The 24,224-nt window shown below is 41.2% G+C and overlaps 3 protein-coding genes across 3 annotated transcripts; all 3 read left to right on the forward strand.

The window, feature by feature from the left end:
- The first annotated feature begins 1,019 nt into the window (after nucleotides 1–1,019).
- On the forward strand, nucleotides 1,020–3,290 carry LOC145447948 (ADP-ribose pyrophosphatase-like). The gene has a single exon (XM_080326226.1). It carries the CDS (start codon nucleotides 1,021–1,023, stop codon nucleotides 1,981–1,983), a length of 963 nt encoding a protein of 320 aa, XP_080182352.1. The 5' UTR covers nucleotide 1,020; the 3' UTR covers nucleotides 1,984–3,290.
- On the forward strand, nucleotides 3,188–8,980 carry LOC145447950 (tRNA selenocysteine 1-associated protein 1-like). The gene is made up of 9 exons (XM_080326228.1): nucleotides 3,188–3,325; nucleotides 3,965–4,050; nucleotides 4,122–4,233; nucleotides 4,967–5,019; nucleotides 5,079–5,210; nucleotides 5,277–5,396; nucleotides 7,018–7,153; nucleotides 8,340–8,463; nucleotides 8,717–8,980. The coding sequence occupies exons 1-9, from the start codon at nucleotides 3,299–3,301 to the stop codon at nucleotides 8,857–8,859; spliced, it is 933 nt and encodes a 310-aa protein (XP_080182354.1). The 5' UTR covers nucleotides 3,188–3,298; the 3' UTR covers nucleotides 8,860–8,980.
- A 140-nt stretch (nucleotides 8,981–9,120) lies between these two features.
- LOC145447940 (P-selectin-like) lies at nucleotides 9,121–14,418 on the forward strand. The gene is made up of 5 exons (XM_080326215.1): nucleotides 9,121–10,720; nucleotides 11,208–11,308; nucleotides 11,372–11,464; nucleotides 11,546–11,642; nucleotides 12,045–14,418. The coding sequence occupies exons 1-5, from the start codon at nucleotides 10,666–10,668 to the stop codon at nucleotides 13,895–13,897; spliced, it is 2,199 nt and encodes a 732-aa protein (XP_080182341.1). The 5' UTR covers nucleotides 9,121–10,665; the 3' UTR covers nucleotides 13,898–14,418.
- Nucleotides 14,419–24,224: the final 9,806 nt, after the last annotated feature.

The following is a 24,224-nucleotide window of genomic DNA, read 5'->3' on the forward strand; positions in this document are numbered from 1 at the left end:
AGCAGTTGTTGTAGTTGGATCCAGTGTAGTTGCAGGTAGTTGATTTGGTGTCCTATTATAACAGTATCAACAATATAAGACTGGAATTCCAGGTGATTGACAAAAGGTCTGTGGGTAATATTGCAACTTTATTAACGTTATTGAACAATTTAGCCCCTTTTCCAGCGCTGTTATGCCCCTTTTCTCGAAAGATGTCTGGCAACCCTGGGTTGCTGCTGTGCTGTGCTCAGTGTGCTGTGCAATATTCGTCAGATTATAATTTCATCCGAACGTTAACCATATAATATTTAAAAATTGCCAGAGCTTCAGTCAGGGAAGTAGCGCAGTTACGTTTCATTGTCTCAATTTTGAGTGAATGATTCTGATTCGTAATATGGCTTGGTCCTGAAGGTAGACTTGATTGTGTGATCGACTCTTGTTCTTGCCTGTGGTAATGGTGCGGCCATGTGGGCTGCGGGTGCCTAACTGTCCTGGACTAGACTATGCCTTCAAATTGAACGTGTGTTTGCTGCTATAAAACCATTGGTATTGAATCTGATATTTCCTGTAAGATGTAATATCACAATATTGTATTCCATCTTGTATGCCAAGAATGCATATGTGCATGAGACTTGTTTGACGTTCAAGGAGCCGCATGATTTCTGAGGTGGCGATAAGGAATGTGTGACAGTGACAGCCCCCCCCCCCCCGCTTTGCTCCGCTTCCAGGCTCAAATGACACATCCATCACTCCATCACCATATTAACGTCAGGAATCCCGTCTTGCATTGAACTTGTAAGAGGGTTGACGTCTTCATCAGTCATGAATTCTCCAAGTGCAGAGTTCACTGTCTGCATTTCTGTTCTAGTAGTGCAAACTGACACAATTGTACCAACTCTCAAGCCCAAGCTTATGAAAGTTCAATAAATATATAATAGTGTATCGAAAATGATGAATTATTTTTCAATAGAACTTGGTAACCCTAAATTTGACAATACTGCCCAAAGCAAAGAAGAATGTATTACCTGTCATTATTTTGAAATGCCAGATTTCAGTGTAGTAGGCGTATGGCGTTCTTGCGTTTGTAATATGAACACCTTCCTCTACATCAGTTGCTGCTTCATCCGTGGTATCAAAAGAATGTCAACGCCAGCATCAGCAAAGGACCGCCGCCCCCATTCCAAGGCAAGATGCCAGACTTACCCCGGGTCTAGTGAACAACGCCAATCGGTGCCGGACAACAAGGTGCCTTGGTGTGTCGAATTTCCCGAATACGACCCACCGGAATACACTGCGCCGGTTGTGAAAAAGGGACCTGTATGGGCGGACCCTGGTGATCTCGGGAGTGCCACAATTAGATTCAACAAACGTGACGGATTGGTGAATCGTGTTAGTTTCACCGGCGATTACGACCTAAAAAATAACACTCCGCAGAATCCTTCTGGGAGAACGGGACTGAAAGGGCGTGGATTGCTGGGTAAATGGGGACCAAATCATGCGGCCGATCCAATCGTCACTCGCTGGCGAAGGGAAGACGGTGAAGTTCTAATTGACGAGTCTTCCAAGAAGCCTATTCTGCAGTTTGTGGCGATCATGCGTGCTGACTCCGGCGAATGGGCCATACCGGGTGGTATGGTCGATGCCGGCGAGCGGGTTTCTCTCACTTTAAAAAGAGAGTTCGGCGAGGAAGCCCTTAACACACTGCAACACACGGGCGCCGACAGGAAAATACTGGAAGAGCAGATAGCGTCACTGTTCACAAAAGGCGATGAGATATACAAAGGATACGTCGACGATCCAAGGAATACAGACAACGCTTGGATGGAGACTGTTGCTGTGAATTTTCATGATGACGAAGGAACAGGTGTGGCCAGGCTGCCTTTGCAAGCGGGAGATGACGCAGGGTCTGTTCGTTGGATGAATGTCTCCTCTGCTTTGAAACTTTACGCCAGTCACGAAGAGTTCCTTCGCAAGACTGCCGAGCGAAGAGGCGCTCATTGGTAGAGATTCCGGAAGCCTCGAAAGGCAAAGAGCATGTCCGAAAGTCCGATGGAATTTGCACCGTCTCGAAAATAACTTATATTTTCTAAGTCACCTGTGCTCGAACTGTATCACGAAAAGTACACTGTTATTCACACTAGGTGGTTGAAGTAGCAGAGTAGCGTTTATAGTACTTTCAGATTTAATTTTTACATTAGATTAGTAGCTCTTTTGCTTTATAAATGAAGAAACTTTGATGACTTTAGCGTGTTGTTTAGCATTAATTTCCACCCAATGCCTTTGCTGAAATGCTATTATGAGTATTATGACCTAGTAGACTACCTGTTTAATGATCATGCAACTTCAGACCTCATGTGCAAAGATATCTTCAAAAATATTTTACAACAGCAACTGTTGGATATCTGTTCTTCTGTCCGGCTTATGATTCATTTGTGAAAATATTTTGTTTTCATGGATAGAACGGATAGGCCTGCTGTGCGACATGCACTGTATGTTTGGCTTGTCTGTTGCCGGCAACATATTGGATTAACAGCCAGCAAACTGATGAGACACAAAGTGGATTATAACTTAAGACCCCACACAGGCACCAGGCACCATTGGAAATCTTTTAAACACTTTCGGGGTATATGATTGGAGATGTCTATTTCCTAGATGTCAGACCTACTTAATATTTGTTTGGTCATGGTGGGCCTATATGATATGTTTAGCCTGCTATAAAGTTACAGTATGTCATATGTATTTCCTCAACTGCTATGCTCCAAAGTTAATTGAATATTCTCTGTGTATTGCAGTGTTCCTGTTGGGCATGGCACATGGCAGTATATATTATTGCATGCAGATGTTATGCTTATGTTCATCCGGACTATTCATTTTGCCATGTTTAACTTAGTATTCAAATATGTAGTTGTCTTTTTGCACTAACTACATTCTTGAAGTCCCAATCTCATAAGTTCCAGCCAACTAGTCGGCGTGTGAATGACAAATGTTTATGTTCCTATATGCATAATTTGGGCATTGCATTAGCACTTTCAGTGAGTTCCAAGCATGGAAAAAACCCTCCTATTGCCCAATCAGTGGAATCTGTCGCACATTCAGTTAGGCACTTTACCCACCCAAATTGTAATATCAGATCGTGAATGGTATGGCTGGGTAACAAGAGATGCGTGCCATTTTCCTCCACATTTGTCAACGAAGTACATATTCCTATTTGTACTGCATAGCGTAGTTTTTTCATGTTCTAGTCGAGAGTAAATCAAATTTTATACCAAATATTTCTGATTTTATTGTGCCACTGTATATCACAGACTAAATTAAGAAAATGTCGAAGTCTCTATGGATGGGTGACGTAAGTGAATGGTTATTCTATATTCTCGTTTATTTTTGGGATTAATTTATTTCATTCACACCCAAATCAATACATCCTCATTTGTATGCAATAATATCCCGTTCAAACCTGTACCGTTCTTAACGATATTATGATCTTTCTTATTTACAACCAACACTTCACTGCAGCTTTGATGCGATTTCGCCGAAGTGTGGAAATTATTATCATTTAGAAACAATATTTTTTTAAATTGACTTCTGCACAGAAGTGGTCAGAAATAAACTACTTGCACAATGCACTACTTAAGTAAGTGACTGTGTTTAATTTCCAGGCCTACTTCCACATTCTACTCCAACAGTTTTTGAATCCAAATTACTCGCTGTTTGCATTTAAAATTGGCATTTGGTTAATATGCGTCTCTAACACTACATCCCGATCCTTTTTTATAACTACCTTCGTAATTTTCAGTTTGCTTTTGTTTTCTTTTCCTACTTCGGGTAATTTTAGCAGGGCTTGAAAATCACTACTTTCACTTGAATTTGAGTAGAAGTTTACTACTTCAGTTGTATAAATGACGATTTTGACCAATGGCCATTGCCGCTAACAGATTGGTATCAATCAATTTAGTTTTTGAAACTGATTACAGTCTCTTTTTGCCAGCTGGAGCCGTACATGGATGAATCCTTCGTCACTTACGTTTTCCAAAACATAAGCAGTCAATTGGTATCTGTGAAAACCATAAAAAGGTGCTCGGACATGACCTGATTTTGTGCTCGCGCCTAGTCGAATATTCACCCTCCTGTATTTTTCTTCACAGACGAGACACTGGACTTCCAGCCGGTTATTGCTTCGTTGAATTCAGGACCGAGGATGAAGCGGAAAGGGTGCTGAAAACTATAAATGGAAAAGACATACCGGGAACAAATCCAGTGAGCTCGTAGCCAGCCGAAATTACGTTGAATGTATTTTTCAGTGCCAAATTCTCAGCTGGTAGTAACTCACAAACAATATGTGATGTTTGTTCAAGGTTTGTCGCTAATCAGATGACATGGACAAGGACAACTGTACAATGTACATCTTGTTGGATATTTTCCACTCCGCACACAATGTTAACTATTGTTCGACTATGCTGGTCATTCCCATGGATTTTGATCTTGATTTGAAGACATGAAATTTGATTCACCAAAATATCTGCGGCACTAAAATGATGTGAAGTGTCATAGTGCATTGTTACTACCGTATCCCGAATCCGTTTGAGCTTGAGTGTCTCAGCCATCCCTTTCTACCGTCACTCTCCTCATTTAAATCTGCAAGATAAGTAATTCTGCACCCATATGCAGATGTGGCCACTGACCAGTAGGCCTATCTCAGTACCCCAGTAGGTTTTGCCTTCTTGCATTACTTACTCAAGTTAAGGGGATATGTTTCAGACTACACATACTTCTATGTCTACATTTATACATGAAACTACTTTCTTTTTCCACTTTAGATTTTGTTGAAAGTAGTAATATTTTTGATATGTTTGCATCACTTTTATGAGTGAAAACGTGAGTAATGGGCAAAAGAGCCTTTAAACGGTAACTGAATAGTCAGCTCCGATAAACTGCAGGAATTACACATAGCATTACTATGCACGTATGAAAGAAATATCTCTTTTTCCAGACGAGAAGATTCAGACTGAACAGGGCGCAGGGTGGAAAGAACTGGGACATCGGGTATGCGCAATGCAATCTTCTCATTGTTGGCTCAATTCGATAAAATCATTCAATCCCAGCCCATCGTTTTCGATATTTGTCGGCGATCTGGACCCGATCATCACCGACGATAAGCTGGAGGACTTCTTTCTCAAGAAATATCGCAGCGTGAAGGGCGGCAAAGTCATGTACGATGACCACGGCGATTCGAGGTGGGCGGAACTGTGACCGTGTTCTGCCAGTCGCAGAGATCGAAATCTTTTCTTTTTATATTGCAGAGGATACGGTTTTGTGAGATTTAGCGATGAGACGGAACAGAAGAGAGCGCTCATCGAAATGCAAGGTGCCGCCGGGCTCGGTGGCAGGCCAATCAAAGTGAGCCAGGCCACCCCGAAAAAGTGAGTACGACGCCAGCCGTGGTTGGCGAGTGATGAAAGTCGAAATAGGCATTCGGTCCGACGATATCCAGAGGTGGTCAAAGTAATCACCGTACTCAAGTAGTAACGTAGTAAATTCCTGCTCCAGTACGAGTTGAGCGATTTCCATGTACGTAAAAAACTGAAACGTTGGGGCAGAAGTGTAAGCTGTCTTAAATCATAACCACTGGAGTAAATAGTGCAGGTAAGCTCCAAAACAATAAAGGTACTTTGTTACTGACCACCTCTTGAACGGTATAGGGAAATCTGAATTGTATCCGGTAGAAGGTCAGGAAAGAAGTCTGCATATCTAGTGGTGGTGGCAAATATCTTCAGTTTCTATAGAGCTCGGTTGATGGCATAACTCTGAACCATTATGTCATGTTTTCCCGATTATGCTGATATCTTATGCCAATATTCAAATGGGACGTTTTTCAACTATTATTTCTAACTACGGGCAGTGACTTGAAAAATATATCTCTATGACTTCATGTATTTGCATTCCATCTCCCGATGAGTAAGATAATAGTACGTTCAATCCAATGTGGGTTTGCCAGTCCAGTCACATAGTAATGGATCGCTCATTAATTTAGGCTATATATTGTAAATAGTATATATATTCGCCGTCATAAAATTCAGCCTCATATTCTCGACAAGATGAATAGCCTACATATTTGTGTGGCAAGAGGAAAAATACACTTTCACTCCAACCGTCGATTTCCGACCATGACGGACATTGTTACATCGGGTGATTTTTCAAAAATATTTGTCCCCGGCAATTTACGAACGCACCTCCCAAAGTTTTCATCTTGGCCACACCGCACGTAGCAATCTATTGTCATCGCAAATATTTTCGTATGCTTGTATGCAATATGCATATTTCTGATAACGCAGACCCGAACTTCCTGTAAACGCAATGTTTGATCTCCGCAACCGCATGATAGGTGATGGTGTTTCTTGCACTTTCATCATCTTTTAGTTGCAATGATGCTTTTGAAAACGTCAGTGTTTACCGTTTCGGTTGGAAGTGAAAAGTATTTGTATATTCTAATATTCAGTAGATTTCATTAATTAATTCCATCATTTAAATACACCACAATATTGCCATACAATGAAATGATAGGAAGAAGTCTAAACACCTTGTAATATTTTAATCGAACAGACTTGATCTAATACACATTAATAAGGCGCATGTATAAGAGTGTATTATATAAGTTGTGTTGGTGCGCAGTCAGCACAGCGTGACTACATATTTCGTATTGCTGCGTTTCGGAAAAAATGCTTCCGGGAAGCACGCTTTCCGTATGATTTTCAGAGATGTGTAGACGCAGACTGTTGCAATATTACAATGGTCGCGTGAACGTGGAGCCGCCGATGGAAAAAACCATCTGTTTTGTTACAATATGATTTGAATTGTGTGTGTCGTCTAGCCTTGCTGGCGCCTTTCTCTGTCTGCCGCCGTCTCATCAATTCTCGGCTTTAATTGATATTTTCAAACGTCGATGTAACGCGTAAAATCAGTGATATTCGTAAATCATGTTGGGAATAGCCTCCCGGGCGTGCGCGATTGGATTGTGAGCGATTGGTTTCTACTATATCGCAGCAAACCTGGAGGAGCCGAACAGACCAACAGCGCGACGCCCACCGCCGCCTACACAAGTCCGTCGCAGATTCTTCAACAATATCAAGACTATAATCAATATTATCAACAATACTACAATTATTACAATTATCAGCAAGTAAGTACGGAATGCCGCGTGAGATGTTTTGTTCCCCCGTGCGAGCAGTATGATCACGGCAATTATGAACTTCGGGGCGATAATGTTGGTGTTTTTGAGGCGCTTTTATTTTGTGATCGGAATAGAGTTTCTTGCGCTCGACCCAGGGCATGAAATACAGGAGAGCGATTAAAACGTTTTGCCGCTGACTAGGTTAGTTTGACCCCTGAGACGCGGAAAAAGTTCGTGAAGTGTTCCGATGTGTTTCAATCTTCCAAATCACGGTGTTGCCGAATACTGAAAGGCTATATGGGTGCCAAATCTTTCATTAGTGCCAAATTGACCCGAGTTACGATAAGTTACTGTTACTCTTCCAACTAACCTATAGATAAAGAAGAATAAGTTCCGGCAGTTCAATTACATTTGAAATAGGCTACCACAGCAAAAGCTCGTGGGAGTCGGGGAAATTCATTTTTTCTATGCCCCAGTGGTTGAGATTAAGTATCCCGAGTCTGCAATTTTTCAAACGGCTTCCGGAGCGGCTCGCGGATGAGCTTGATTTTTCCGAAGAACATCGAATACGTTTCTTCCGTAGGAGCACTCTCTGTCCATCTAAAATGCGCCGAATACAGGTTGTCATTGTGCCAAAATAGTTACATCGTGCATTTCGGTGCTAAACAGCTTGAAAAGTGCCAAAATTCGGAAATTTGGCTGACCCACATTCGCTGACGAGCAACACTCGCCGGTACCATGGAAGTGCATATACTTTTTTCGGATTACTCAAATACGGTTTGCCTACTTGCTAGCTCAAGGGGGCATGCTTCTACGCGACTTCCGCTTCTGCTTTACGATTTTAAAGTAAAATTACATACTTTTGTACACTCTGGATTTTGTAGGGTAGATTTGCATCATTTTCGAGTAAAGATGCCATGACACAACGAAAGAAAATGGCTTCTATGTCATCGGATTCGGAACTGAATATATTTTCGAGAAGTGAACCTATTCGCATCTCTACTTTTTAAACTTGCTTAAAACCCAAGTACTACTAAGATCTCTGACGGTATAGTTTGTAGTTTCGGCATGCATTGGAAATCAGTGTTAAGTACAAATTTACGGTGTTACTTGTACTCATGTGTAGCAATGCTGACTGCTTTGACAACCTTTAAAGTACTGTCCTGCAAAAGCTGTATTACGGTGCGTTCTTTAGCAATCCAGCTACTACAACCAAACCGCGTACGGCACAGCGGGAAGCACTCAAGCCCAGCAATACGCCACCCAACAGACGACAGCCGCGGCGTACGGCGGAAGGCGGTCGTCAGAGAAATTGGAAGGTTAGATTTCATTTTGTTTCGCGATTAAAGGTCAATCTCAAAGCGAAAGAGCGGCGCGCTCGGTTGCGTAACACCGCGAAGACAAATATTGAATCGGAAATTATCTGGACTTGGGTTCAGCAGTTGAAACACCCACTGTTGCTGTGCTACTGTCAACATTTGCGTTTCTTAATGCACGCGGGTTGATTGGGTTTGCTTGGCGTCTCGTGCGAAGGAGCGGTTTGACGCGTGTTTGATTGCTCTCCGTTTGCAGAACCGGACGAGCCTATTAATTACGAAGAGGAGAACGACAAGTTTATGAAGGAGCATTCCGGACTTGTAAACGACGTTGTGGACTGTCACTGGCAGCCGTTGGACAGCGTCACATCGAAACTGACCGAGTCGGTGGCCACGTGATCAGTCGTCGCGGATTCACAAGGAATTCCGCGGGAATCGGAGAGCCTGTCAATCATAAGAGCGCTGGCCCGTGGAACGGGCTTCGTGCCAGCAGTTGTGACAATAAATTTGTTGATACACATTTACTACATTCTGCAGCGCGTGGGTCAGCGTGGGATTGCCGAGTTCAGTCGTGATTTGTCCGTTTGGGTGCTTTGAGATAATGATTAGCTTGCGCGTGTTCCTGTCACTACTGAGGAGAGTTTTTGAATTTTACGTAGTCGCAGTTCTGTTACTAGTCGGCTAAGCAGAAGGAATCAGTATAACAGTTACCGCGAAACGGTCTGATGTGTAACAGTCTGGTTGTAATCTAGTTATTAGTAGACATTGAAGAAATATCGCTTTCACCGCGTGCTTTGTTGTCGCCACATTGTGGCGAAAAGATTGTAAACGTAAATACTGTTAAGAGCAGATCTGCCAAGTAGTGTAGTCAAGTTGTATTTTTTTCTTCAATATTTAGAGAGAGAAATAGGTTTGTCTGCCTATTTTATTGCAGATCGGCGCACGATTGTCGTCGAGCTACGCAATAATGCACATCTGCGAAGTAGTGTAGTCAAATTGTTTTTGCCTAAAAACGAATCGAAATTAATCTGCTGCTTATTTTATTATAGACCGGTTTATTTCTGCAGAATTCTAGAACAAGAAATGAGGTGTAGATGTGTGTATTTACGCCAGGTCTGTGGGTTGGTGCGAAGTCGAGTTGGCTTTCAAAATCGAATGAAGATTGGTTTCGCTGCATATATAGCATTATACCACGACAGCCCGTTGACGCTGGAAAGTGACATTGATTTGCAGGCGTAGAGACCGATCGTCTATACTGGAGGATTAAATATAATAGGGTAGAGGTTTGTCGAGACTATTGTTGATAAGCCATGTCCGCAGGATCAATTAGTGCGCTTCCCGAGCTATCGATTTCTAGTCTAGTCATGATATTTCCTTATGCGGCTTCGAGGAGAGGGATAAATTACCGGTTAACTTGTGAGATTAGAATTATACTGTTCTCATCACGTCGGAATTACAATGTTCTAAATCCATCTCGACGATGACGCATTTGCGTGTCAAGCTGATTATTGTTTTATCGTGCCTGGGAAAACTTACGTGAATACAGTGTGTCGACTGATTATTCAGGCTAAGTAGCAATTAATATTGAAATTTCCTTAGCAAAGTTATACAAGCGATTGGATGTGGATACCTCGACAGCTTTCACTGTTAATTCTGGCTATCGCTGTCAAATCATATTTCATTAATGACATGTTTGATGTTTAGTCATAGTCAATGATGGTTTCACGGCCCAACAGTTGTCGTGCATGGCCGGAACACTGTTGGATTTATTCATAAACGTTTTGCAAGGCTATACTCTAACGATTGGATTTGGGCAGTGGTTGGTTTACCAAATTCAAAAGTAAAACTTAACGATTTTAGCCGATTAACGGTCAGTATAGCATCATAAGTCAATGCATTGAATATGATTTTAATATATGTGGTTAGATATCCATTTCCATTCACAATGTCCCGGAGTAGGCCTATATTGAAATACAGAAAATGCTGTGGTTATTATGGGCTAAAAGGAATCTGGAGTTTCTAGGAAGTCCATAGTTCAAAGTCCTGTATAGCCTATATAACTCTGTATATATAATTTTATTCTGAATTGAATGAAAAAAATCACGTGTTTATGACATAGATTTGCAATTACATAAATAGGCGACTATAAAAATGAGTGAAGTGCGAATCGTGTATGGAGTGGCCGCCTCTTGCGCCTGAAGAAAAATGATAAGTCCTTACCTTGCTATCTTGGTTGTATGCTATGGTCACACAGTGAGGGGTAAGTACCATCACCGTCGGGCTGTTTATGGTAAGGGTATTATATGCATGCACTCACGCCGAGTAGCTTTTGCCCTAATCCATTCCACGTCTCGTGTACGTATGTTGAGAATGATGTAGCGTACACTTTTATGCAATACTTTTTGGTCTAGATATCCTGCAGATGTCACAAAGACTATATCGGCAGAATGATATAAATTGCTTGGGAAAAGGTTTCTTGTCTTCTGCCTAATCTAATGAATACGGGGTCGGGATCACGCCCCCCATAGTCCCACCAGTGCAAAATATGTTTAGGCTCACCTGAGCATTTTTGACCGACGTAAAATTGACATAGCCTACAGACAGTTTATTCGGCGTTACAATTAGCTTAAATTTCTGATGAAGAGGCTACTTGCGAAATGAAAATGATTAGCGGGTAAATTAGTGTCAGTGCCAGGCTCATACTCTGTTTTCATGGTCACGTTTCGTCAACAGCAATATTTTAATAGGTCTTATGTGCCAAGAATGTCGAGGTGATCCGATTGAATGTAGAGACAATGCAGTAACAATATCATGTCAGGATTTCCCCAATGATCCAGACAGCGATCAGGTAATATGAGATAAGGTAGCCTAATTTATTGCTCGCGGTATTGCAATTTCTTTCTGATCCCAGATATGTACGAGTCGTTATACGTGGAGTCATGGTATCGCGACGGTAGTCAAAGGTTGCAAAGCTAGGAGTTCGTGTTATTCTGATGCATCCCAGGTCACGATTATGAATTGGTGTAGTAATATATACACGGTGTATAAGCTATTCATTATTCCAACAATTTCATATGCATTTTAGAGTAGCAATGACTGCGCCGGACGTAACGAACCAGATAGGTTTTGCCAGTGTTGCTGCGAAGAGGATAACTGTAACAGCTTGATGATAGGATGCGCGGGTAGGAATTATTTGCCTTATTATTTTTCAATTCGATTTATTCAGTCTGACGAAAATAGATATAAGCCTTTGGTATGTAATTATTGAACGAATGTGTTTATATACGTTCAAGTCTTCTCGAATCAAATATTTGTTTCGCGGGGGTCCGGCGCCATCTTATTAAAATTACAATCAACTTGTCGACATCAAAATGCAAATATTATAAAATAATCAAATCAAATGATCATATTATCTGGTAATGATTTATTAACTGTTAAAGTTTGAAAAAATAGCGTATCTACAATCCCGACAAGTTGCTGTTACAGACATCGCAACCGAGGATACACGATTTGTGATTTTATGTGATGAGCGTTTTTAGCCAGCAATATTTATATATGACTTGAAAAACTTCTTACCTTTGCAGCTCATGCGGAATGTTCTGATCCACCCCAGTTACCAAACGGTATCGTTCATTGCGACAAACCAAAGCACGCCGGCAGCAAATGCAACTTCTCCTGTCTGCCCGGATTCGTATTAATCGGACAGCAAAATTCTAATTGTATACGGAATCCGGAAACTGGAAAATTGAATTGGGATGGTGCAGGACAGACTTGTGCGCCGCACATAGTTTGCGGTCCGGTACCGTCCTCGCCGCGAAACGGTCTGTACAGCTGTCGAAACGTAACTTGGAAACACCCGGATGGCGCATACCTTAGCACACAGTGCACCGTGAAATGTAACGTCGGTTACAAATTATCAAGGACTTCGTCAAGCCCTTCGATCTGTCAAAGAAACGGGTTTTGGTCGCAAACGAATCCGCTATGTGTTCCGCTTCAGTGCCGCCAATTATCAATAAATAGTGGGCGCCAGTATGCTTGTAGCAACTCAAACAATTTAGGTAGCATTTGCGAATTTCACTGTAACAGAGGATTTCGCCTGTTGGGTAGCAGAGTCATATCATGCGTTCTTGGCAGATCAAGACAACTTTGGACACCCCAACCGCCGATTTGTCAATTAGCCTCTTGTCGCCCACTGAACGCTCCGTCGAACGGCAAGATGGAATGCACCGACTCTCATTTCGAAGCTAGTATCTGCATATTTTCGTGTGACTATGGATATGATTTACGAGGATCTATAACAAATTCAGTCACATCAACCTGCGTTGTCAACGACACCGTTCCCTTGGGAATGTGGACGCAACCGCCCCCGGTTTGTTCCAGGGTCCGATGTTACCCAAATCCTACCGAGAATAAACACCTGACAGTCGAATGCACCGACTATAATAATGCAGATTCGGAGTGCACATTCCGTTGTGAGGACGGTTCTGATCTCGATGATACCGCGCTTGATGTTGTGTCGTCAACTTGCTTGGATGATGTCGATGGGGACAGTATTGGAGTGTGGGGACTGTATCCATTTCCTACTTGCAGTCGTATAAAATGCTATCCATCTTTAAAGACTCACGATAACGGTCAAGTCGTGTGTACCGATGTGAATAATCTTGGTAGCGTTTGCTCATTCAGATGCAGTTCACTTTATGACCTCGCGGGCACCACGCTCGACACAGTATCTACCACCTGTTTGCGTGACAATACGAAAGAGACAAGCGTTGGCGTATGGAGCATACGACCTCATAGCTGCGCCATTATTACATGCCCGGTACTTGAAGGTCCAAGTAACGGCAATGTTTCATGCTCGAGTGGTAATGACGTATCTAGCAAATGCGAATTTCAGTGTGGACCGGGTTATAGTCTCAATGGGTCGCAAATTGTTGAATGCCGGGACCTTTATAGAGACAACGACCAGTACGGGGAATGGTCTGACCCGACCCCAGTCTGTCAGAGAGACTATTGCCCGTCACAAGACTACGACATTCTGACCGTTACACGGCATTGTGAATCATTAGACGGTGTATTTGGAGTGCCGACAGGCACTACGTGTTCGTACGCTTGTGTAGAGGAAGGTTATTTTATGCGGGACACTTACCAGACAAGTATCCACGGTCAATACGCTGTCAAGTGTATGTTTTCCAAACGATGGGACCGGCCTGTCCCCCGGTGCTTACCAATTACATGTAAAAGACTTGATATTCCTGAACACGGAAGCGGCATCTCATGCACCAGAGAAAATGTTTATCATTCAAAGTGTCAATTCCGCTGCGAAGTGTCTTACCGGGTATCAAATCCATCGATATTGACGTGTGTAAGTGATGGTAGCGACGACGACGGTATTGGCATCTGGGATAATGAAGTACCGACATGCGTACTCATTGACTGACCCACACAAAGTCTATCTCACCGCGAATTTAGTAACCAGCTACGTTCTGTCACAAATACCTCCTGCTGGTGACGATTACCGATCTCTATGAAAATTTATTGGACATCTTCTAAATCTAAAGAATGGCAACGTTCAATCTATCTACCTAGCTCGGCGTCCTGGGCCAGTATTTTTTCAACTCCAGTGACAGGGTCGCACGAAGAACAAGAAGAGTCAGCACTTGGAATGGCTATAGCTTCGGTGACTTGCGATGTACAGTTTGGATAAAGTTTTAGAGAATTGAGCGGCAATTGGGACTGCAAAACTATAATTTCTGCCAGATATTCATTTGCGAGACACATATGGCGGCGATGTGTCCACAATATTGTTCAAATTATGGTGCTCTTCCAACTATAGTCAAAACAAGGTCTTAACCAATGGTTCCCACACTTTTTTAGCTTGTGGCGCATCAGATATACACCGCTCGCGGCACAATTACAAGAGAAGAGAGATTGATTTGAAAATAAAAATATTTTCACGTGTTCGTCATCGTCATTTTTATTAAAATTTTAATTTAGTCGCCTTCGGAGGACAATTTCATTTTCCTGAAAAGGAGGACAAATCCTTCTAGAGCAGTGGTTCTCAACCGGGGGTCCACGAAGCATTTTCATGGGGTCCGCGAAGCCTCTAAAGCAGAGGTCTCAAACTCAAATGTGCTCGCGGGCCAATTTCCTAGTTTTTGATGACGCCGCGGGCCGCAGCATCAATAATAGGGATATTCCATGTATAATTTCCAAGTAGGCCTTATTTGACGGGAGCTTGTAGACAGGCATTCCACAAACATCATGTAATTTATTATAGTACTATTCACGCTTGACACGAAAAAAAATCACATTTTCAAATATATGAATAAAATTGTTTTTATGCCGGGCATAATCTTTTTAATTAATGAGTTATAGACATCATGCGAGAGGATGCATCATGACATCGTAAAACTGCCGGGTTATAATATTGCAGATAATGGACCTTTGACGTGCCACAATTGTATGTAGAATATTTTAAAATCTACTGAAGATTGTCTGATACCGGAGCATTTGAGCGGCTTAGCCTTATCCTGGTTTTGATATAGTCGTGATAAGTATAGGCTATTGTCATTGTCATTGCCAAAGTCAAATTAAATCAGCGTTAGATTTTGCCTTCGATTAATATTGGAACGTATCAATTACAACTTAAATATAATCATTATTAAGCCATAGTAATAGCATTGGTTCTTATCCTTTTGAGCGATCGTACCCCTCATGCTTCCAATAAGATTTCGCGTAGCCCCTGTCCATTTTCAACACAATTTCTGATGGTACCTATATTAAAATCTGAAAGTCCATTCACATAAATCGTGCGTATAGTGCGAAGACTACTCTCCAGTTGAATAAATTGGTCAAGGAAATGTTCCACAGTATATAGGCCTAATTCCACAATCCATCACGTACGCCCAGATGTGGTGTGCTTCGTACCACGATGGTATCTACGGACCCTGGTTAAGAACCCCTGAAATAGAAATGTCCAATCGGCGAAGAATTCATTGGTGTTACAGCTGTAGAGCGTGTACTACTGCCTTACTCGCCACTAGGGATGGTGCGAACCTCTGAAAGGTTCAGGTTCGTGTGAACGCGAAACTTTTTGAAAGGTTCTGTGTGAACACGAACGTGAACCTCATGACGTCACGTGACGTCATATTGCTAATTCCAATCCTATATTTCAGTGAAGTGATAGCCTATGTACAAGTACACTGGTACAGTGTACGTACACGATACCTAGCGACGACTCGGGCCACATAATGCCACAATGCTGAGGTACATATTGGAGTTTTAAACGTCGCTAAATGTATCAACTGAGGCAATCAAATGATATAATAATCCCATAAAATCAATATTTTCCGTCGCTTAGCCAACAATTTCGACGACGGCTTACAAGGGAATAAAAGCTTACGCCTTAACGGTCTAGCCCAGACCGGACAATGTATTCGGCGTCTGAGTATTGCTACATTGATATCGAGCAGAGTGTAAAACAGGTTTCTATACTTGCTACCGATTTTACTCCATTAACAAGTTATACCGCAGTAGCCAACACCTCAACCGTACGGATTTGGATTTAATGATACAGTGAACCTATGCAGTCAAGTTTGACCCCGAACTCCTGCTAGATTTTTTACATCAGAAAACGATATTAATCTCATTGATTGGGGGAGTAAGCATCATTGCTGACTACGCATTTCGCTCGTGATGTTGTGTGATTGCGGGTCAAGTTCACAGCAGAGAGTCACTAAATGTTCACAAAGGGTAATAAAGCTGGATATTTCGAGCAAACATTTGTATGAAGCAAGTAAAACTTTTGAGATTGTCAAGGTGCATGGTCGTTTACTGTTTATTTTTATACTGCCAGCGCCATGCATAGAGTGGCTCGCAGTTGAAATGCAATAAATTTGAACGAAAGATGTCATAATGAAGTGAAAATTGTAATATACGCGAAAGGTTCACAGTGCAGAACCTACCAAGGTTCTGTTGTGAACGTGAACCTCTAAATTTCCGAGGTTCACACCCAGAACGCGAACGTGAACCTCGCGTTCACACCATCCCTACTCGCCACCGATAATAACATATGGATAAAGAGAACAAACAACACCCAGCATGTAATCAGCTATACGTCGCGGGGATCACAGAATGTCAATGGTTGCCATACTGACCTGATTAGATAGCTATACCCTACGCAACGCAAGCTACGACCTTTTGATATATTACTATTCCCCATGACAGTTTCATAGATTGTTGCGTCCGTAGGATTACCAAGTCATCGTTCCGAGTCGCAATTAAGTCCTTCAACGTTTCAATGTTTGACCCGTCTCAACTCGAGTCATTCCGAAATCGAATAATTTTACGAGAAGGTCGCACCAAACCAAATCACAATTTTCAGTCACGAATCATCAACGGGTAATGTTTTATCATCATGAACTAGAAATGGGACGTAATAGGTGATCTTCTATCGCATGTTAGCTTTTAAAAGTGATGTGATAGGGAAGTCTGTGGAGATTTCATATTTCCCGATGTCGCAAGTTGCCCAAAACTTCATAAGTATTTGTATGTCGTGGAGCGGTAATAGCCGGTGCCGAAATGTCATGAGTAGGGCGATTTTCTTTACCTAAAAAATCAAAATTTTGACATTTTCTGATTTTAAAACTCCTAATTTTGACCAAATTTGACCTAACGTATACAAATTAGGTGTTTTCCCACATAATGTTGGAATTGTACTACTTCAGGGTTACCATATTTTTGTAATTCAAATTCCGGACGCTCTTTAGCGCACACTAGCAGATTTCAAAATGAGGTATGAGCACATTGTGGATCAATATGACGTCACATAAGCAAAGCTTTGTCTATCGACTAGAGGTGGTCACGATCCGGTTCAGGAGTATGTGGATGTGTGTTGTAGGTTGCAACCAGGGCAGGAGCCACATTTTTTTCATCCCTCCCGCCCAAATAAATACTGATCTTGAGCCCATCGTAATCGATGCAACTTCTGCATGGGACTTACTATATGCATCTGGTTTCTATATGCACCTGGTCGTTAAATTATTTGAATGAATTATGTCAATAATATTGATTCTTCCATATAGGCTAATTTGATCCTATCTCCGCACATATGATCAGAGTTAGCGGTAGAGCTGGTGGAGGATGAGTACTTCGAAAATGCAAGGAGCGTAATTGAAGGCTACATCGTTATGTCATGTCCAAACGGCCTAAACCCACTCTATGAAGATACCGTTATCTAGTAATTGCGATGACAATAAGATTCAATTCTGTAACTGAATTTCATTTGTATTTATTTTTGATCGCAGTTTGGCGAGGGTCGTAGCCCCTATAACCAATATATGTGATACTACATTGCGCGAAGCACGAAGAAAAATTTTATGTAGCATAGATCTGCCTAAGATAATGTTGTTTATGTTAATTTAGGAAAAAAATTTCAGCTTACTTCAAAATTTCTCCCGGATGCAGTTTTAACAGTGAAATTCCGGATGTATGGCAACCCTACTACTTAGGCCTATCTTCATTTCTGGTGGAAACTGTCTGTCGTTCTGTAGTAGCTTGGCCTGAAAACATATTTTTCGCCTCAAACACTGATAAATGTTTACACGGAAAAACTTTATTTTAACGAAGTCTGACCCTAAATGAAGTATTACAATAGTTACATTCTGGGTTGTAATGACTTGAGTCATGATTTTCTGATTACTCGACTCGAGACTCAGACGGCCAAGACCGACATTTCATTGTAATTTCGAATAATAGTAGAGTCACCACACTATTGGAATTTCATCTATTGTTGCTGGTACTTGAAAATGTGAACAGAAACTGCTAAAAGTGAGCAAAATTAGTATAGCCTATTATAAATGCCAGCCATTTGATATCACCAAACAACGTTATAAAATGTGGGCTTAACTCGACTGACTCTCATCAGTAGCGAACGTCAGTGATAGGGTGAATCAAATTCGAAATGTAGCAGGGATATCTAGAACCTTAAACTTGAATAAAACTGACTTTAGGGTAGAGGTTTCAAACACGCGGCCCGGTGCGAGATCATTTTGTGCGGCCCGAGAAGGCATTTTGGAATTTTAAGTATTCGACAATAAATTCAAGTATCATATATCTTTTTTAGATTCAAGAACTTAAAGTTAACTCTAAAACCGGAAATCTAAACAATTACTTCACTATCACATTACTTCTAAAATCTACCATGCGGTGGAAGATCGCTATTTCGTCACATTTCAGGTTCATGATGATAAAACATGACCCGTCGATGATTCGTGACTGAAAATCGTGATTTCGTTTGGTGCGACCTTTCGATTTTGGATTAACTGGGTGATAAATTGAAAATTAGCCTACTCGAGTTGAGTCGGGCCAAAAGTTAAATTAAGAGAAGGACTTGCGTCCCGGTATAGTGACTTGGTAATCCGACGGACGCAACAATCTATGACACTGCCATGGGGAATAGTAATATTTCAAAAGCCCGTAGCTTGCGTTGCCCAAGTTATTATAGATGACTAATCAGGTCTGCATGTAAAACATTGGCATTCTGTGGCCCCCGTGACGCATATCTGCATGGTTACATCCTTGGTGTTGTTTGTTCTCTTTATCCATGTTATTATCGGGGGCGAGTAAGGTAGTGGTACGTTCCACAGCTGTACCGCCAATGGATTCTTCGGCGATTCGTCATTTCTATTCCAGGGTTTCTTAACTAGGGGTCCGTAGCCCCTTCGTGGTACCAAGCACCACATCAGGGGGTACGAGCTGCATTGTGGAAATAGGCCTATATGCTGTGGAATATTTTCTGAGCCAATTTATTCAACTGGTAAATATTCTTCGCGCTACTCGCGATTTGATGTGAATGGGCTTTCTGATTTTTGTATAGGTAGGGGAGATGTGGTACCGATGGATCAAAAATTGCAAAATGATCTCTGGCTCTCAAATCGTCAGCCGAGAATAGCAGATCTTTTGCTGTCTCAACACTTCGATACAAGCTCTACCTATCGCGGACATTTACATGAATATCCGCCCTTTCAAAAAATATTTATAAACGTTTAAAATTTGTTGCTCGAACGTGTCATCGATCCCCACACGGTGGGTCCAAAGGCACACGACCATGGGACCTATGAGACATACGCTCAAAAACTCAAATTTGTTAACTTGTTTTGTTGTGTACTGTAAGCTAAGATACAGCAAGCCAATGACGAATGTTTCGTCGCGACCTTCAAGAATAAAATAGATTATATGAACTCAAATGTTGCCATAAAACATGTTTTGATTAACGCCCAAACTTACAAAATTAATGCCACATACATATTATACCCGCAAATCGACATTTTGACTTTCAGATACCTCGTAATAGCGATAAAACACCACAGGTAACTATGATTTACAGCCTATATATGTGTAGGCGAGTTTCTGTTGTTAAGTGATTAGTTGGTCCATCTATTTTGCTTGATTTGGCTATGGTACCATAGGTCCCCCACCCCATAAATATTGTAATTGACTTGAAAATAGTCCACTCGAAGATAGTATTGATTCAAAAAAGATGTGCCATTATATACCCTGACACAAGCCCTATACTTCACAACAAAATTATGGCGGGTTTGCTTGTCTGAAAATTGATATAGAAAAATGCAAAGGTCGATCCAAATTTGCTTTACACCTCCTAAAACGTAAATCATTCGTCACAGACCCCATAACTCACGCAGGTCGAATTTGTTTGCATGTGAGGAAAGATTCTGTCAGCATGTAATTGTTGACAAATTCACAGAGTGTAATCATGGAATTATCATAGAGAATTTTTCAAGTATTTTCGGTCCCAGTGATCCATAGGTACCACATCTCCCCTACCATCAGAAATTGTGTTGAAATTATACAGGGGGCACGGGAAATCTATTTTATTCAAATATTTGAAAAAATTTTCGTGCCAAGCGTACATTTTTCACGATATTTTTGGAAGCCTGGCTGCAAGGTGCCGTCAAATAAGGCCTACTTGGATATTATACATTGAATCCCCAGCTATTATAATAGGGCTGCGGCCCGCGGCGACATCAAAATTAGGAAATTGGCCCGTGAACCCATTTGAGTTTGAGACCTCTGCTTTAGGGGATTACCCCCATTTTCAAGTCGACAAGCCCCCAATTTCTTCACGCGACGGGGTAAAATTGCTCATCCCAGCAACGACTGGTCGTAGAGTCATGACATATAGCTCAAAAGCTGCCAAAACATCATGTTTCTATCGGTCTTAAAAAGAACGTTTTCTCTTTTGTGAACACAAAATGAGTTACAGCCCGCCCAAAAACACTAAAGTTTTGAAGTGGGAAAATGGCGGGAGTAACTAAGTTACATGTTAGGGTGATTTACACAAGAACAGCTAAATAAATCCATCTCATTATGTAAAAGCTCATTGTTAAGAGCTAGCTGTTACCAGACGTGGTCAAAGTAGTCAAGAAAGCTACTCAAGTAGAAGTAGAAGTAGGGACGAAAAAATCTACTCAAGTACGAGTAGAAGTACTTCTTACATATGCAACCTTAAACTACTTGAAGTAGAAGTAGAATTGAGTGACTTCGAATCTACTCAAGTAAGTAAGTAGTTATGAAAACGATCGTAATTCGTTCACATGGACTGCCAAAAGCTGCAAATGATGCTATGCGGAAGGTGTAGACAGCTTGATTCGTATTGATGAATCCCAGGAGGTATCAATTTATGACAGAATAAGATGTCGTCCACATCCTGGGATGTAAATGATAGTATTGGTATGTAAATGAGATAGCCCACTAATCCTTTGTTTACTCTAACACCCCGTTTTTGACAATATTATGGCATGGCGGCCTCCCCGATAAGGCCCCTAGTTCAGTCGAAGAGCAATACGGAGAAGTTGTGTCGGATATACGGTTTTAACACTTTGTGCGATTAGTATAAGTTATTAAAAATATGGCAGATCGGAAAAATGCCATACAGTGTATAGCTTTATTTTCGGAAAATATAGGGCAGTACTATAGTTGCTTTTATTCTTCAACCACATGTATGGTCTCTGCAACTATAATTAGAACTCAACGTACAATACTCGTAATTGAAAGGAAAATACTAATAGGGGAGATGTGGTACCGATGGATCAAAAATTGGAAAATGTTCGCTGGCCCAAAAATGTTCAGCCGAAAACAGCAGATCTTTTGCTGGCTCAGCACTTTGATACAAGCTCTACCTATCGCGCACATATACATGAATATCCGTCTTTTCAAAAAATATTTATGGACGTTTAAAATTTGTTGCTCGCACGTGTCATCGGTCCCCACCCGGTGGGTCCAATGACACACGACCCGGGGACCTATGACACATATACCCTAAAATACTCAGATGTGACAACTTTTCTTGCTCAGTATTATAATCTAATCTACAGCAAGCCAAAGAAGAATTTTCGGTCGCAATCGTCAAAAAATAGATTAAATATTGACTCAAATGTTGTCATAAAATCACGTTTCGATTTAGGCTCGGGCTTATAAATTTGAGGGTACATACATATTACCCGAAAATCGACAGTGTGACGTCCAAAGACCTCGTTATAGCGACAAAACATCATATTCAATTATTACATAAAGATTTTCTGTACGTAGTCATGTTTCATTTGTTTCATGATTAGTATGCTTGATTATTTTGCTTGATTTGGCTATTGTATCATCGGTCCCCACCCTACTAATTTTGTACATGAATCGAAAAAAATTCCACTCAAGGAAAGAACTGAAAAAAATAATAGGTTCCATTATATAGCCTGATACAAGCCCTAGACTTCACAATAAAAATGATTGCTGGTTTGTTCGTGTTGAAGGTTACGAAGAAAAATGTATATGTCGATCTAAATTTAGTTTACACCCCCCAAAACAAAAAACATCTGTGAGAGACCCAATAGTTCGCGCACGTCGAATTTTTTTGTATGTGAGGAAAGATGTTACCAGCATGCAATTGTAGAAAAGTTCACGGAGTGTAATCATGGAATTATCATAGAGAATTTTCAAAGTATTTTCGGTCCCAGTGATCCATCGGTACCACATCTCCCCTACTTCTAAAATAGGGTTACCATACGTTCTCTTTTACGGGGATTTGTCCTATTTTTTGACTTTTTTGAAAGTGTCCTCGGAGGACGCCCTTTTGTCCTCTTTTTTGAGATTTTGCCCTCTCTTTTTTCAGAACTTTGGTCATACATATATAGCAAAATCCGATGGAGATGCCGTAAATCAGCAGCCAGCACCGAAGTGACGCACTGGCGGGTATTTCGGGAGCTGAGCGAAAATTTGACCTTTTTTTTATTCAACCTACCACAGAGTGGGTAAAATTTACCATTTTTTTAGAATTCCCCTCCGGTTTTGCATGTCTGAAAATTCAAAAAAAGTGTCCTCTTTTTAGATTTCAAAAATATGGTAACCCTATTCTAAAATGTATTTCATGTTTTTTGTCCAGAAAGTTTTAAACTGTGGTCTGCTAGAACAGGTTTAACGTTGAAAAAAATCAAAGTCCACTTTCCGTGATTAGGACACGTCATGGGCTGCTAGGTATAATAGGCTAGATTGCGAAACGGTCGTTTCGAGCGTCATGGGAGCAATACTTACTGTAAAGAAATATTTGATATATGTGACAATGCGGTGTGAACGAAACCAAGCAACCCAGTGTCTATTCAGCGATACTTTAGTTAAAACATATTTGTCACTCAATATCAACTGTGCGCGAAGCGTAACGAAAATTCTGGGCATTTCATGACTTTTATGCCAACTTAGTTATAACTCCCGCCATTTTCCCACTTCAAAACGTGTTTTTGGGCGGGCTGTAACTCGTTTTGTGTTCACAAAAGAGAAAACGTTCTTTTTAAAACCGATAGAAACATGATGTTTTGGCAGTTTTTGAGCTATATATCAAGGCTCTACGACCAGTAGTCGTCGAGACGGGCAATTTTACCCCTCGCGCACATAAATTGGGGGTTTCCGGGTGGAAAATGGGGGCAATCCCCTACAGTCAATTTCAATTGAAGTTTTAGGTTATTTGTCAGGATTTAAGAAGCCCTTGTTTGATTAAAAAAAGTCATTTTCATTCCTCCCTAGCGTACACTGCTGGTGAGAATCCGTGTTGCTTCATTCTGGCAATGGTGCCTACATCACAATGTTTTATCATGCGCTTCTTGATATAAGAACCATGCAATACCCACGCAGTCCTGCTTCAGATGGGATATTGCGGTACGTTGAGCATAACACAATGTCAACCTATTTGTTTCATTTGAATATTTATATGATTCACAATGAGCAGACAAGTCAGTTTACAACGTTAGGCCTATAAAGTACGCTACAAGCTGTAAAATTTCAAATTATAAGTTCACCGACTGTGCATAATCTACGGTACAAAAACGGTGATTTGAGCGCTGAGCGAAAAGTTGACTTTTTTTTCAGTCAACCACCTAGCAATGTGGACAAAAAAACGGTATTTTGAGCTCTGAGCGGAAAGTTGACCCTTTTTTTAGTCAACCGATCACAAAGTGGGAATTCACCGATTTTTGAGAATTCTTCTCCGGTTTTGCAAGTCTCAAATTTCTGAAAAAGTGTCCTCTTTTTAGATTTCCAAAATATGGTAAGCCTACGATACAAACGAAATGCAGGTTGCAAAAAAGTTTTAACTTTGTAAACAATTTTGACATGTCAAAAAATCGCCCTAGTCATGAGTATTTATTCTTGGGGCGGGGAGGGTAGCCATATTAAAGAGTAGACATTTATGATCGCGCAAAGTGCGA

The sequence above is a fragment of the Botryllus schlosseri genome, chromosome 10, assembly GCF_051294905.1.
Source record: "Botryllus schlosseri isolate E-star chromosome 10, Bs_hap1, whole genome shotgun sequence".
NCBI lineage: Eukaryota > Metazoa > Chordata > Ascidiacea > Stolidobranchia > Styelidae > Botryllus > Botryllus schlosseri.

What these genes read in the sequence shown, in the direction of transcription:
- LOC145447948 (XM_080326226.1), top strand. Translation starts at nt 1,021, where the DNA reads ATGCCAGATTTCAGTGTAGTAGGCGTATGGCGTTCTTGCGTTTGTAAT.
- LOC145447950 (XM_080326228.1), top strand. Translation starts at nt 3,299, where the DNA reads ATGTCGAAGTCTCTATGGATGGGTGAC. An exon ending in ACATACCGGGAACAAATCCA is followed by an intron (nt 4,234 to 4,966) that starts GTGAGCTCGTAG and finishes CTCTTTTTCCAG; the next exon opens with ACGAGAAGATTCAGACTGAA. An exon ending in GATGACCACGGCGATTCGAG is followed by an intron (nt 5,211 to 5,276) that starts GTGGGCGGAACT and finishes TTTATATTGCAG; the next exon opens with AGGATACGGTTTTGTGAGAT.
- LOC145447940 (XM_080326215.1), top strand. Translation starts at nt 10,666, where the DNA reads ATGATAAGTCCTTACCTTGCTATCTTGGTTGTATGCTATGGTCACACA. An exon ending in ATGATCCAGACAGCGATCAG is followed by an intron (nt 11,309 to 11,371) that starts GTAATATGAGAT and finishes TTCTGATCCCAG; the next exon opens with ATATGTACGAGTCGTTATAC. An exon ending in CTTGATGATAGGATGCGCGG is followed by an intron (nt 11,643 to 12,044) that starts GTAGGAATTATT and finishes TTACCTTTGCAG; the next exon opens with CTCATGCGGAATGTTCTGAT.